At 45.9% G+C, this 16,527-nt stretch overlaps 1 protein-coding gene across 1 annotated transcript; it reads right to left on the minus strand.

Moving 5' to 3' along the window:
* Nucleotides 1–2,713: 2,713 nt before the first annotated feature.
* LOC122026791 lies at nt 2,714–3,094 on the minus strand. The gene has a single exon (XM_042585506.1). It carries the CDS (start codon nt 3,092–3,094, stop codon nt 2,714–2,716), a length of 381 nt encoding a protein of 126 aa, XP_042441440.1.
* Nucleotides 3,095–16,527: the final 13,433 nt, after the last annotated feature.

A 16,527-nucleotide genomic window follows, 5' to 3' on the forward strand; every position in this document is an offset into this window, starting at 1 on the left:
ACACTTATAACATTTTTACGAACTGCTAGTGATTGTCCAACGAAAACACTCGACGAGTGCGGACCTTGGAGTAGGAGTCGACAAATGCTCCGAACCAAGTAAATCGGATTGTGTTAGAGTTGTTCTTTTTCTCTTCCTCTACTTACTCTCGATACGATATTTTTTTTAATCACTATTCACCCCCTAGAGAATTTCTCGATCCAACAGAAACCTCAACCCCTGTTCCAGTTCAAGAGACTGCGACCCCTACGTCGTCTGACTGGACACCATCTTTATCCGATCTGCCATAGGGAACTCTTTGCGCGTCGTCGATGGCCTTCATGCCACTGCCATCGATGGTCAAAAAGTCTGGCATCCGTCCAACGTCCTCGTCTCGACCGTCCGACCGAGTGACCTCGGCCCAATCAGCCCCTAGCGACCAGCGCCATATAACGACGGTTCTCCACCTCCCGACTGAGGAATGGCGTGAGTCGACCAACGCTGAATCCCGAGCCCCCGAGCACCAAATAATTATTCATGGGCCGCTCTCACAAATATAGGCTGACGCCCTTGCCCGTGCAGCGATGATGCCGCCAGGGGCACTCGTAGACAGTCACACCCAAATATCCACTGGGGTAAGTGTTGTATTCTTCTTAATTTATCTCCGATCGACACTTATATTTTCATGGTTACTCATAGTATTGGGTAGAGAGCCTAGCTATGAGCCAAAGGCTCACATTTTTGGAGTAGGAGGTCAAGCAGCTTAAGGTATCGAGCGGCCAATCATCCGCCTCTCAAGAGAAGCTGGAGCAAACGAATGCTGAGGTGGCTCGGATGAGGGTCGATCTGGCGAAGAGCACCGAGCTGCTAGAGGCCGAGCGGGGAAAGAGAGCAGAGCAAGCCTCTCTGCTAGCTCAGCTTAACAAGCAAGTCAATACTTTTGATGCCAAGATCGAATCGGTTAATGCGAGGAAACTCTGAGCCATCAAAGACCTGGACCTAAAGAATAAAGAGGCCTGGGCTCTCGATAAGAAACTCAAATAAGCTGAAGATTTTCTGATTGCCGAATGAAAAAGTCGGTCAGCCAAAGAAGCTGTCCTTCGAGGCCAACTCTCCACAAAAAATGATGAGCTGTCCACTGCGAAGGATGAGCTGGGGGCCTCCCGAGCGGCCTTGAAAACTTATCAAGATGTCGAGCCTAGCCGGTTTGATGCTATGAAGAAAAACTACATCCGCTCGAACGTTTTCAATGACAAGGTTGCCGACCAGGCACTTCGCCTGTTCGACCTAGCGATCGAAGGGGCGTTCGACCAACTCCAGGTAGGCGACTACCTCCCTGCTGCTCTATCAAACAAGATCATCAGTCGAGACAAGCTAACTGCCTCGCTGCCCAATGATGCCATGGACTATCTAGAGTGATCTCTACTCGAGTGATTTTTTGTTCACCACTCTGTTTTTAATCCTTATGTAAGATGTCTGTAATCCTTTGTAGTAATGAATGATCGCCCGTTCGGCGGTTTTTTCTTATTCGTTTGTCCATTTGCCACCATTCGGCTTCTCGATTTGACTCGCACTTTAGTTCATGCATCGTGGAAAATCTTGAGCGAGATTGCAAGTTGCTTATTGCCACTTGATGGCCTTTCGATCGGTGATGAGAAGTCATAGCAGAATAATCCCGAGCGATCACCATATCTTGAAGACTTGGGGCTTTTTGAGTAGCACACATCTATAGTCGGTCATTCGTCATTCTCGCTTGAATGCTTATCGGGACCAAGGTTTAAGGTCACTGCTCGACCGCTAATGACTACAGGGGTTTAAGGTCGCCACTGGACCGTTGGTGTATACGAGGGTTTAAGATCGCTGCTCGACCGTTGGGGAAGACAAGGGTTTAAGGTTGCCGCTCGATTGTTGGGGAAGATGAGGGTTTAAGGTCGTTGCTCGACCATTGGGAAAGACGAGGGTTTAAGGTCGTCACTCAACCATTAGGGAAGACAAGGGTTTAAGGTCGCCGCTCGATCGTTGATGAAGATTAGGCGAAGACTAGGGTTTAAGGTCACCGCTTAACCGTTGACAAAGACTAGGGTTTAAGGTTGTCGCTCAACTGTTGACAAAGACTAGGGTTTAAGGTCGTTGCTCGACCGTTGACGAAGACTGGGCAAAGACTAGGGTTTAAGGTCACCACTCAACAGTTGGGGAAGACGAGGGTTTAAGGTCGTCGCTCGTCCATTGGGGAAGACGAGGGTTTAAGGTCACCGCTCGATCGTTGACGAAGACTGGGCGAAGACTAGGGTTTAAGGTCGCCGCTCGATTATTGACGAAGACTAGGCGAAGACTAGGGTTGAAGGTCTACATTCGACCGTTGACGAAGACTAGGGTTTAAGGTCGCCGCTCGACCGTTGACGAAAACTGGGCGAAGACTAGGGTTTAAGGTTGCCACTTGATCGTTGGAGAAGATGCATCTCATGAGTGACATTCTTCGCTTTTATTCATATTTGTCTTGCGTTCAGTAAACATACAAAAATACATGTATTCACTCGTGCACCTCTCATCCAGCCCTGTAGGGTTGGAGATGATTCGCGCTCCACGGCCGCTCGAGCTGCCTTCTCCCCTCATCCTCCAAGTAGTAAGCGCCTGAGCGGAACTTTTGCATGACATTGAAAGGTCCTTCCCATGGGGCTTCGAGTTTGGTGAAGTCGTCGATCGGCTTCACTTTCTTCCATATGAGATCGACGACCTAGAAGGACCTCGGGATCACCCTCTGGTTGTAGTTCTGCATCACCCATTGTCGGTACGCCGTTAGCTGAACCACTGCTTTAGCTCGTGTTTCGTCCACCAAGTCGAGCTCCATGAGCCTTCGTTCAGTGTTTCCTTCATTGTAGTACTGCACTCGATCGGATTCTACTCCGACCTCTACGAGGGCAACTACTTCACCGTCGTATACCAAGTGGAAGGGGGTTACGCCGGTGCCCTCCTTCGAGGTCGTGCGAAGGGCCCACAAGACACTGGGGAGCTCGTCGACCCAGCTGCCTTCGGTGTGGTCGAGCCGATCACACAGAACTCTGAGGATTTCCCGATTGGCGACTTTGGCTTGTCTGTTGCCTTGAGGGTAGGCCATAAAGGTAAAAGCATGTTGGATGTCATAACCCTCGCACCACTCACTGAGCCCCTGATCGGTGAATTGTCTCCCATTGTCTGATACAAGTCGGCGTGAGATGTCGAACCGACATATGATGTTCTACCAAACAATCTTAATGACCATATACTCGGTTATTCTTGCAAGCGGCTCGACTTCCACCCACTTCGAAAAGTAGTCTACCGCAACGAGTAGAAATCTCCGTTGACCTATCACTATGGGGAATGGTCCAACGATGTCCATGCCCCATTGGTCGAACGGGAAAGATATTGTGGACGCCTTCATTTCCTATGTCGGCCGGTGCGGAAGGTTGTGATACTTTTGGCAAGACAGGCAGTGGCTACCATCCAAGCAGCATCTTCTTAGAGGGTCGACCAAAAATATTTGGCTAGGAGTATCTTTCGAGCTAACGCATGGCCGCCTGGATTGCCTCCGCAGGAACCTTGGTGTACTTCTCGCAAAATGTATTCGACATCTTCCGATTCGACGCATTTGAGTAGGGGCTTGGAGAATGCTCTCTTATAAAGCTGGTCCCCGACCAAGGTGAACCGTCCGACCCTCTTCTTCAGCAAGCGGGCTTCTTCCTGATCGCCAGGTGTAACTCCCAACTGCAAGAACTCTATCAGAGTCGTCCTCTAATCGTTCGGGAAGGTTATTCCTTCCATTCGGTCAATATGTGCCACAAGCAAGACTTGTTCGATCGGCAGCCCTATGATGATCGGTGATAACTGTTAGGATCGACATGTAGCTAGAGGGGGGTGAATAACTCGTCGCGATCTCGTGCTTGGCGTTGCTTGTTTCTTCAATGATGTGCAGCGGAAAATACAAGAAAACAAATACAACAACTCTAACTCGAGGATTTACTTAGTATCCACCTCAAGAAAAGGTAACTAGTCCAAGGATCCACACACTCACGCACCCTCCACTATAAAAATACTCCTTTACGATAACTACCGAAGGCAGAGAAGTCCTACAACACTCTCAATACAATAAGAAATAAAGAGAAGCAAATACAAGGGAAAGCTTACACGGTTTACACAAGAAACTCTAACCCTAGCTTCTTCTTCTTGTTGCAACTCGCCTCTTGACTTGGACGTGCCTCCAAGAACCTTCAAGAACTGGCATGAGAATGAAGAAGAATCACTGGAGCTGAAGCTGAAGCTGTGGTCGCGTGTGTGAGAGTCGGAGAAGAAGCGCGTAGAAAAACGCTCGCCGACGGCTTTATCTGCGCCAACGGTCGAATCCCAATCAATGGGATTGCTCCCAATCGATTGGAGAGGCTTTGGATTGATCGACCGATCGATCCAGAGCGCCTCTGTGCTCTTGGGAAATGCTTGAATCGATCGGCTGATCAATCCAGAGCTTATCGCGCAGAAACGAAGCTACCAATTGATCGGCCGATCGATTGGAGGCTCTGAATCGATCGGCCGATCGATCCAGAGCTGTTCTGTGCGATCGTGAGCTTCTCTCAATCGATCCACGGATCGATTGGGAGGAGGCTTGTCGCGGGGACTCACCCAATCGATCAGCCAATCGATTGGGCATGAGCCAATCGATCGACTGATCGATCCAGCTCATGGTTTTTGCCCAAAACCAAATCCAAAGTCCCCTAAACCAACATCTGGTCAACCATGACCTGTTGGTACATCATGTTTAGCATCTGATCACCCTTAACCTACTAGGACTCCCTCACCAAGTGTTCGGTCAATCCCTTTGACCCACTTGGACTTTCTCTCCTCGTGTCAAGTGTCCGGTCAACCTTGACCCACTTGGACTTACCGATACCAGGTGTCTGATCAGTCCTTGACCCACCTGGATTTCCCATGCCTAGCTTTACTCACCAGGACTTCCCTTCAGCTTAGCTTCACTCACTAGGTCTTTCACCTGGCTTCACTCACCAGGATTTTCCTTCTGCCTGGCTTCACTCACCAGGACTTTCCTTCTGCCTAGCTTCACTCACCAGGACTTTCACCTAGCTTCACTCACTAGGATTTTCCTTCTGCCTGGATTCACTCACCAGGACTTTCATCAACTGCCTGGCTTCACTCACCAGGACTTTCACCTAGCTTCACTCACTAGGATTTCTCAACTGCCTAGCTTCACTTACCAGGACTTTCCTTCTGAATCTCCTAACATGAACAATTGCACCTGCAAGCTTCATGTATTGTCAAACATCGAAATCCAAACATCAAGACTCAAGCTTGAGCCAACTTAAGCTTAGTCAACCAGGTCAACCTTGACCTAGGGATATTGCACCAACAATATCTCCGTTTTTGATGTTTGACAATACTTTTAAGTTAGGCTAATCCCATAGTCTCAACTTCCTTCATACCAATGTATGAATGAGGGTTTCCTTCATTCTCTCCCTTTCCTAGAGGGCAAACTCCCTCTTTAGGTAATGAAGGTCTAACTTAATCACGCATTCTCCCGCTATTGACACACATCAAAAACTCTTCTCCTGAAGAGTTACCCAACGTTGTTCACAACTTCACTCGTTGCTCACAACACGATAATGAAAGTCTCATACCCTTCATTATTCGGAATGCTCATCCTTGAGCATATACCACTTGGTATATTCACACACGATTCAAATGAAGATCTCATACCCTTCATTTTCATCAAATGCTCATCCTTGAGCATATACCACTTAAACCAATGAAGGTCTCATACACTTCATTTTTCTTTCAAAAAATTCATTCATGAGCATGAACAAACAACTAATGAGGATATCCACTCCCCATTGTTTTCAAAAATGCTCAACCTTGAGCATTTTCACGAAAGAAGGTTAACCACCTTTCAAGGTGTATGAAAAATAGATTTTTATGTCCTTAAAGAGTAGCTCCCCCTAAAGACATGCACGTAACTTCTGTCATTGCACCAACAATGACTTGGAATTCCTAAACATATAGGAAACCAAAATTTAGAAATTTTAAGGTTCAAAAATTCAATATTGAAACCAAACCTCAACCTAAACCTCTACTTAGTCTTCCTTAACCAATCCATCCTTGTTTTCATCATGAAAACTCCCCCTAAATATATACAAATATGTTCCAAAGGGGTTAGGAGTGGTTTTATAGATTAAAAATGGTTTAGAATGCTGAAAATAAGCTTTCTCAGCCAAAATCAACGTCCCAATCGATTGGAGTTGGGTCCCAATCGATTGAACCTGCTTGAATCGATCCACTAATCGATTCAGCTAGTGTGGATTGATCGGTGGATCGATCCAGCGAGCTTCTGCTCGCGAGAAAAACCTGTCTCAATCGATCGCCCGATCGATTGAGGCACTTCAATCGATCGGGTGATCAATTGAAGCACTAAAAAACTGAAATTCAATTTCAATGAATTTCAGAAACCCCTAGAAAATTCTATAAAATTCTAAAAATCATGAAAATTTATGTAGGCACTACTTAAGAGATATACTATCAAGGAAAAATAGTTTTATATGAAAATACTTTCTATTTTCCAAGATTGACACAAACTTGAAAACTTATAAAAACTTTAGTATTTTCTTCTAGTTTGTGTCTAACTTTTCAATGATGATTACTATCAAAAGATAGTCTTCATCAAGGTTTTCTAAAAGCATTTTAAAACCTTTTTCAAAACCAATATTCAACCATATTCTTTGGGCTCAATGCACATGACTTGTACATTAGCTTTCCCAATGATTGGAAAACATATAACTAGTGTTGTTTTAATGAACTTAAAACTCAAAAGAATGCACTTAATCAACACCTTGAGTTTTGTTCATCACCCTAACATCTCACTTGTATCTAATGTGTACGAAACCACATACAGGTCGCCTTATAGTTCTTTAGTGAGATGTAAACTTTGGTTTTGCCCTAATCTAGGGATCATGCATATCTATCTAGGCATTTTGAGGTGAGGAACATCCACCAAGGATGTTACTTGATAATGAATGTCATTTGTCCTTAGTTTACAAGGAATTAAAATAATACATGATGCGTTATGGCACACATCAAAGATAAATAATTTTTAAAAGAAAATTTCCTATGACTACATGATATATGTATGACATGACATGACATTTTTATGTTTTTCATAATAAGGCATGAGTGCAAGAATAAATATGATGTCATGACATATGATGGACAAATAATCATGATAAGTTTTAGCATAAATAAAATATACCTAGATTACCCATCTAAGTATCCTAAAACTTTAGCTAAATCAAAGTTTAAACGTAGATTGCCCCTAGTCTTCACAAGAAAAATGTCAAATCCCCACTTGGCATTCCTTTTTCTCTTGATTAATTTGTGCCAATTCAAATCAAGCACATTCCTCAAATCTTGGCATAATTTTCTCCTTCAAGGAGTAATCATTTAAAATTTTAAGCCCGGATTTGCTTTTAATTCCTTAAGAACATATCAAAATCCCAACTTGGTAGTTCTTTACACTTGATTTCTTGTGCCAATCAAAAACTATATCAAATTTCTCAATTTATGGCACATTTTACTCTTTTCAAGAGTAAATGAAAATCCACTTCATTTTCAATGGTTAATAGTAACCTTGAAAATGCTCTCCGAGTGTCAACTTCACCAAAGTTGGGTTAACTACCCTTCTAATCGGAGTTGACACTCTCTAACCCATCTAAGAGTTAGAGAAAATGCTCCTAGGAACCCAAAACATATTGGTGCTCCTTGGATGCTCTAGGTACTCACTGGGGATAACTTCCCTAGATACCTTCCTAGTGACCTTGTTTGGCTTCTTAGAAGCCTTGGTCACTTTTTCTAGATCAACTCTAGGGTTTTCTTCCCTTATGACCTTTTTAGTGACTTTCTTAAACTTCTTAGAAGTCTTAGTCACATTCGTTGCAAAAATACTCTTAGGGATAACCTCCCTAGTATTTTTGACTTGACCACTAGACTTAGAGTCTGTTCCGTAGCTATATGGAACCCTATGGTAAGAAGTTACATCCTTCTTAGCCTTAGGTTTGTATCTCAAACCTCTATAGCCATTGGATGGTTTTTGTGCTCCTAGACCTAGGTTTTGACTCTTTGACCCTTGTTTATTATTTGTGATTTTTCTAAGAGTCCTCTCTAATTTATCAAGTCTTGACCTCAAGACTTGATTTTCTCTCCATAACTCCTCGACCTTAGATTTTTTAATTTCACTTTGATTTTTCATTTTCTTAGGCAAATACTTAGAAACCATAGTGTTATTGCCTAAATTATTTCCTACCCTATTAACCTTAGGTTGAGTGATCTTAGCATATAGAGCAACATGATTTTCATTTATTTTATCATGCCTCCTATTTTCATGGTAAATAGCATTAAAATGATAAAAACTTGAACTAACATGCTTTTTACCATTATTTAAAGGGGTAGGCTCAATGAATGATACCTTGCGTTTTACCTTGGAGGCTCCCCCTTGAGTTGTGCTTCCTCCTTGAGCCTTGACCGCTTTCTTCCCCTTAGGACATTGACTACAATAATGTCCCTTTTGATTGCAAGAGAAACACACAATGTGCTCCTTGCTCTTCTTTATTCCGGGAGCGGTCTCTTTGGGCTTCTCCTTGCCCTTTAGTGTCACTTGGCTCTTCTTCTTGGCCAATTTAGGGCACTTGCTTTTGTAGTGCCCATGTTCCTTACATTCAAAACATATGACATGATTTTTATTTTTAATTGAAATATTTTCACCTTCACATGTAGGGATAACACTTGATCCTCCTTTTGATATTTCCTGATTTTTGGAGGATGTATTGTCTTCTTCTCCATTTGACCCGGATGTAGAAGCTTCTCCTTCTTCTTGATCCGATGTCAACAACGGTCTCTCCCCCTCAATCCTAGAGGTGGAGACTTCTTCATCTTCCTCTTGCATGTGGAACAAAAAGTATGCTCCCTCTTTGCCCTTTTCATTGTATTCCTTTGAAGATGAAGCTTCTTGGACCTCTTCTTCGGAAGTTGAGCATCTCTCAACTTCGGAATCCTCTTCCTTTTGATCTTGCTCCAATGAGTCACCCTCTTTGGATTTTTCTTAGATTGATACAGTGGAGGGTTCTTCATGAAGCTTGGCCAACTTGCTCCATAGCTCTTTGGCATCCTCAAATTCTCCCATTTGAGCCAATATATTGCTTAGCAACAAATTGATCAAAAGCTTGGTCACTTTATCATTTGTCTCGCTCCTTTGAATTTGTTCTTGGCTCTACTTGTTCCTCTTGAGAATTTTGCCCTTTGAATTCTTTGGAGCTTCGAAGCCTTCCATTAGAGCAAACCATTGCTCTATTTCCACCATCAAGGAATTCTCGATCCTTGATCTCCAAAGATCGAAGCTCATCATTGTGAATCATGGAGACACCCTTGTATTGAATCCAAGTCCGTCTTGAAATTCCATATTGAAGTTGAGCCTTGATGAAGTCTTTGACTTATAGAATTTGCTTCAACTTCTTCACCCTCTAGCTTTTCGACCCTTTCGGCGATGATTCCGGTGAAGAACAACCTTGCTCTGATACCACTTGTTAAGACCGAAATGTAGCTACAGGGGGGAGGGGGGAGGGGGTGAATAGCTCATCGCGATCTCGTGCTTGGCATTGCTTGTTTCTTCAATGATGTGCAGCGAAAAATACAAGAAAACAAATACAACAACGCTAACTCGAGGATTTACTTGGTATCCACCTCAAGAAGAGGTGACTAGTCCAAGGATCCACACACTCACGCACCCTCCACTATAAAAACACTCCTTTGCGGTAACTACCGAAAGTGAAGAAGCCCTACAACACTCTCAATACAACAAGAAATAAAGAGAAGCAAATACAAGGGAAAGCTTACACGGTTTATACAAGAAACCCTAACCCTAGCTTCTTCTTCTTTTTGCAACTCGCCTCTTGACTTGGACGTGCCTCCAAGAACCTTCAAGAACTGGCGTGAGAGTGGATAAGAATCACTGGAGCTGTAGCTGTGGTCGCGTGTGTGAGAGTCGGAGAAGAAGTGCGCAGAAAAACGCTCGCCAACGGCTTTATCTGCGCCAACGGTCGAATCCCAATCGATGGGATTGCTCCCAATCGATTGGGGAGGCTTTGGATCGATCGACCGATCGATCCAGAGCGCCACTGTGCTCTTAGGAAATGCCTGGATCGATCGACTGATCGATCCAGAGCTTATCGCGCAGAAACGAAGCTCTCAATTGATCGGTCGATCAATGGGAGGCTCTGAATCGATCGGTCGATCGATCCAGAGCTGTTCTATGCGATCGTGAGCTTCTCCCAATCGATCCACTGATCGATTGGGAGGAGGCTTGTCGTAGGAACTCACCCAATCGATCAGTCGATCGATTGGGCATAAGCCAATCGATCGGTTGATCGATCCAGCTCATGGTTTTTGCCCAAAACCAAGTCCAAAGTCTCTTAAACCAACATCTGGTCAACTATGACCTATTGGTACATCATGCCTAGCATCTGATCACCCTTAACCTACTAAGACTCCCTCACCAAGTGTCTGGTTAATCCCTTTGACCCACTTGGACTTTCTCTCCTCGTGCCAAGTGTCCGGTCAACCTTGACCCACTTGGACTTACCGATACCAGGTGTCCGATCAGTCCTTGACCCACCTGGATTTCCCGTGCCTAGCTTTACTCACCAGGACTTCCCTTTAGCCTAGCTTCACTTACTAGGTCTTTCACCTGGCCTCACTCACCAGGATTTTCCTTCTGCCTGACTTCACTCACTAGGACTTTCCTTCTGCCTAGCTTCACTCACCAAGACTTTTACCTAGTTTCACCCACTAGGATTTTCCTTCTGCCTGGCTTCACTCACCAGGACTTTCATCAACTGTCTGGCTTTACTCACCAAGATTGTCACCTAGCTTCACTCACTAGGATTTTCCAACTGTCTAGCTTCACTTACCAGAACTTTCCTTTTGAATCTCCCTACATGAACAATTGCACCTGCAATCTTCATGTATTGTCTCCATGTATTGTCAAACATCGAAATACAAACATCAAGACTCAAGCTTGAGCCAACTCAAGCTTAGTCAACCAGGTCAACCTTGACATAGGGATATTGCACCAACAATAACGAATTGGCTAATTTTGCCAACTCATCTGCCGCCTGGTTCTCCGATCGGGGGATCTTTTGTATAATGACCTCCTGAAAGTTTGTCTTCAGTTTCTTGAAGGCTTCCGCATAGAGCCTGAGGAGGGCATTGCTTATCTCGAATGCCCCAGATAGCTGCTAAGCGGCCAACTGAGAGTCCGAGTGGATGAGGACTTTAACGGCTCCCACATGTCGGGCTGCCTATAGGTCGGCTATCAATGCTTCATATTTAGCTTCATTATTGGTGGCGCGATAGTCCAGTCGCACGAAAAGCTGCATCCGATCTTCCCATGGTGAAATGAGCAAGATGCTGATTCTGCTACCTTACCGAGTGGACGAGCCATCGACATATATCTTCCATGTTGCCTCCGGCTCGACATTCTGAACTTCTATGATGAAATTCGCCAAGGCATGTGCCTTGATTTCCGTTCGAGGTTGATATTGTATGTCAAATTCGCTTAGCTCCATGGTCCATTTGATTAGCCTCCCAGATGCCTCGGGATTGAGAAGGACCCGCCTCAAGGTGTTGTTAGTCAGCACGATGATTGAGTGTGCTAGAAAATATGGAACGAAGTCTCCAAGCGGTGAGTATTAACGCATAAGCCACTTTTCCCAAATCAGTGTAGCGAGACTTAGCATCCTTCAATATATAGCTTAAAAAGTATACAAGCTGTTATTCTTGGTTGTTCTGCCTAACTAGAGCCGATCCAACCGTATGTTCGTTGGATGATAGATAGATCCAGAGTGGTTCACCAACGATTGACTTGGCTAATATAGGAAAGGAGTTAAGATATTCCTTAAGCTCTTCCAACGCCCGATCGCACTCGGCGTCCTAGTGGAATTTTGTAGCTCGGCGAAGCATTTTGAAGAATGACAAGCTCTGGTCGGATGACTTGGATATGAATCTGGACAGTGCCGTGATCCAACCGGCCAAACGTTGAGCTTCCTTCAAGCTTCGAGGTGGCGACATGTCTTGTAGCACCTTAACCTTGCTCGGATTGACTTCGATGCCCTGTTGGGTAACGACGTAACCCAGGAAGTGGCCACTCTTCGCGTCAAACAGACACTTACTCGGGTTCAGCTTTTATGCCATAAGCCCTCAGAGTTCGGTAGGTCTCCTCGATATCTGCGAATAGGTCAGTAGCTCGAAGGGATTTTATTAATATGTCATCAACGAATACCTCCATATTACGGTCGATCAACCATCAGAACACATTGTTCATCAGCCTCTGGTATATGGCGCCAACATTCTTCGGACGAAGGGATTTTATTAATATGTCATCAACGAATACCTCCATATTACGGTCGATCAACCATCAGAACACCTTGTTCATCAGCCTCTGGTATATGGCGCCAACATTCTTCAGTCCGAAAGACATCACGTTCTAGAAGTACGTCCCGTCGGTCGTAATGAAACTGACCTTCTCCTGGTCTTCTCAAGCGAACGACACTTGATGATACCCTTGGTGTCCGTCAAGCATACAAATCAGCTCGCAACCCATCGTTGAGTCCACCATCTGGTCTATCCTAGGTAACGGATAGAAGTCTTTTGAGCACGCCTTATTCAAGTCACGGAAGTTGATGTAGACCCGCCATTTATTGCCTAGCTTGGAGACCAACACCACATTGGCTAGCTAGCTCGGGAATTGAACTTCCTTAATATGGTCGACCTCTAGCAACTTCTCTATCTCCGCCTGGATAATCAAGTTCTGTTCCGCGCTGAAGTCCCTCTTTCTTTACTTCACCAGCCGAGCGTCCGGTCGGACATGGAGCTCGTGCTGAGCCACACTCGGGGAGATATCGAGAAGCTCGTGCGTCGACCAAGCAAATACATCATGATTGTTCTTGAGACATGCAACCAGCTCTGCCTTCTTCTTAGGTTCCAAATCGGCGGCGATAAAGGTGGTTGCCTCCGTTTGGCTTGCGTGGATTTAAACCTCCTCCTTTTCTTCGTATACCAATGCAGGAGGCCTCTCGGTGACGGCGTTCACCTCCAAGAGCAGATTCTTCCAAGCGCTTCTCGCTTCGGACTTTACCATCTCGACGTAGCATCGTCGAGCGGCCAGCTGATCACCTTTGACTTTGCCCACCCGATCGTCCACTGGGAACTTTATCTTTTGGCAGTAGGTAGACACCACCGCCCGAAATTTGTTGAGGGTTGGTCGGCCCAATATGACATTGTAGGCCGACGGTGCATCTACCACTATGAAATTTATGGTCTTGGTTCTCCTCAGCGGCTCTTCCCCCAAGCGAGATGGCTAGTCGGGCTTGTCTGAGCGACAGTACTTCATTGCCCGTGAAACCGTAGAGAGGGTGGTCATAGGAAGTGGCTCATTTTGATCGATTTATAATTGATCGAACGGCTTCTTGAAGATGACTTTCACCGAACTCCCTGTATCCACAAAAGTTCAGTAAATAGTATAATTAGCAATTACGGCTCAGATGATCAGCACATCATTATGAGGGATCTCCACTCCCTCCAAATATCTGGGGCTGAAGCTGATCTCGGACCCCTCGGCCTTCTCCCTGCTGCATCCCACGGCGTGGATTTCCAGTCGCTGAGCGTGCGGCTTCTTGGCCCTGTTGGAGTCACCTCCGGTCGGCCCCCCGACGATCATGCCTATTTCTCCTCGGGTCGTATTGCTTCTGTTTTCTTCCTCCTGAGCAGAAGATCTATTTTGCTCAGCCGGAACTCGGGAGGGACCCGCGTTGTCCCTCCGCTGGTGCTGATGGCGTCGCTCGGGCTCCCTTTGATCACCCTCTCACCGCCCGGTAGATTGATGTCTATGTCGTCGATTAGGAGATGGAGATCGGCGGTGGTATCCTCTTGGGGCATGTCGGCTGACGATCGGTGTCAGATCGTAGCAGTCGCGCGTGTTGTGTGTCGCAGACTAATGAAAAGAGCAGAACATTGGCGTCTATACCTTGCCTCTTGTCATCTTTTGCCAACTGGAGGCCACATGCTGGACGACATGTGTCCTAGCCTCAAGGTGTGGCCTTGCTCCCTCTTTCGTTGGCCCTTTGGGTGGCTGGTGGCTGTTCAACGATCGCTGGCACGAGCTCGGCTAGCGTTTCCTTCTTCCTCGCTGCTTGAGCTTCTTCCACATTTATGTATTCATTGGTCTTCCTGAGTAGGTGGTCGATGTCCCTGGGCGGCTTCCTAATGAGCGACCCGAAGAACTCTCCTTCGACAAGCCCCTGGATGAAAGCATTCATCAGCATCTCGGAAGAGATCGATGGAATGTCCATGGCTACTTGGTTAAAGCGCCTGATGTACACTCTGAGCGCTTCCTTGGGCCCCTGCTTTAGGGAAAAGGGGCTGACGTTCGTCTTCTAACAGCGTCGGCTGTTGGTAAAATGGTGTTGGAATGCAGCTCGGAAGTCCTTGAAACTACGTATTGATTCGTTCGACAGTCTTCGGAACCAACGATGCGCCGAGCCGGAGACAGAGTGAGAAAGACTTGGCACTTCACCCCATCTATGTACTGGTGCAGTGTGATCGCGTTATCAAACTTATCCAGATGATTATCTGGATCGATCTTTTCGTTGTATTCCCCGATCGCCAGTAGGGTATAGTGCCTAAGTAGAGGGTCACACAAGATCTCTTGAGAGAACTGTAGGTTGATCTGTTCGAGCTAAGCGTGGCTTCTGGGCGCCTTTCCTTTTCGCACATCCCGAATGGGAGCATCATCCGAGGATGATCCTCATTCTTGGTTTGCTTGGGCTATTTCTGAGGGGATTTGAAACAAGGTGCGGTGAAAGGGGATGAGCGCGGGCGACGCTTCCCCCTACGTGCCGATCGACCCTCTGTTCTGCCCCCATATAGAAACTTGTTCCGGTCGGTCTTCTAATCTCGCTCGCCCTCCTGCTACCGACGTTGCTGGTTGCTGCACTTGTCGATTGGCTAGTGCCTGCTGTTGCTATTGCTCAAACATCTTCGCCGCTCGAGCTTGCATGAGCATATCGAGCTTCTCTTTGGTGAGCGTCACGGTGGTGAGTCGTCCAGCATCCTCCATCTTCTCAACTCGGATGCAGGTTAACTTCCCACAGACGACGTCAAATATGATCCTGTCTCAAAGTCGATGAGATGGAAAACTGGGGACGTAGACGTTCCGCTGACTGCTTGTAGACTCCACTCCGCCCTGCAAAATAGATGACGTCAGTGCCGAGTCAAGAAAGGGTCTCTGGCGTTGGCCCTCCGATGCTCAAGTTAGTCACCGGCGATGAAGTAAAAGGTGAAGCAACGAGAATGAAGATTGTAGCGCAAATAGTGTATCGCGTACCTCCGCCGATGCTTGGACCCCCCTTTATATAAAGCTCCTGTAGCGCGCGTGCACGCCTCCCAAGACTGGCACGCTTCCTAAAGATTCCCTTGAAAAGACTTGTCAGTAAAGTGTCTTTGACACAATGCCTTAACAAGCCGAGCATATCTTTGACGTGACAGTGGAAGCTTCCGTCGTACAATCTTTTGATTGACCATGTCTGGTGTCAACAGCACTAACTCCCAAAATGATGTCGATGGATAACACAGGGGATCTGCTGCTAGGCCGAGCGGAATAGTGGCTCGGCCAGAGTTTCGCTGCGTCCATACTACGTCCGCTCGATCGTAACTCTTCTGCGACTGTCGGATCATGTTGTCAGGCCAAGCGGAGGTAGCTAGTCGGCTAGGATACCGTATCCTCCTGGCGTCCAATACCTCCTTAAGCATCGGTTGTTTAGCGCATCCCCCCGAGTCAAAGGTAGGGTCGGATCGAGCACTTTCTCCTCTCGATCGGGGACCTGATCGCTCGACTGGCTGATACACTTATCGTTCGTCCAACTATATGTTACCCGAACATTACCACCTTGACTTTGACTTCCATCGTGTCAACTATCCCCCGCAGGGTGGGACCCTCCTTATCACCGCATCAGCCACTTTATCCCAGGAGGCTATAAAAAACCCCTGATGCTAGGAATTAAAGAACACCTCTTGTATTCAATTCCTAGTCTTTTCTTGAGCTATCAAAGTGTGTAAAAAGCTTCTCTGCCTTCAATAAGGAGATCTTTTAGTGCTTTCAACGGTCTTGGAATAACAACCACTTACATTGCAACCAAGTAAATCATAACTTTCTTACTTATTGTTTTTAAGTTGTTACTCTTTTAAATGTTAATTATTTGTACCTAACTAATCTTGTATCCTTGCCTAGTTTAAAAGCAAGAGAATTTCTCTAACTTATTTTCAGGTCTATTGACCCTCCCTCTAGTCGGCCTAACGAGAATCTACACCCACTTCTTATGGGCAAGGCTCCTTGCATAAACTCGGATAGTCTTAAAGTCAGCCGGGCATACAGGACTCAGCTCCCCACTTCTCCTGGACATAACTCCCAAC

Source organism: Zingiber officinale, chromosome 10A (genome assembly GCF_018446385.1).
Source record: "Zingiber officinale cultivar Zhangliang chromosome 10A, Zo_v1.1, whole genome shotgun sequence".
Classification (NCBI taxonomy): domain Eukaryota; kingdom Viridiplantae; phylum Streptophyta; class Magnoliopsida; order Zingiberales; family Zingiberaceae; genus Zingiber; species Zingiber officinale.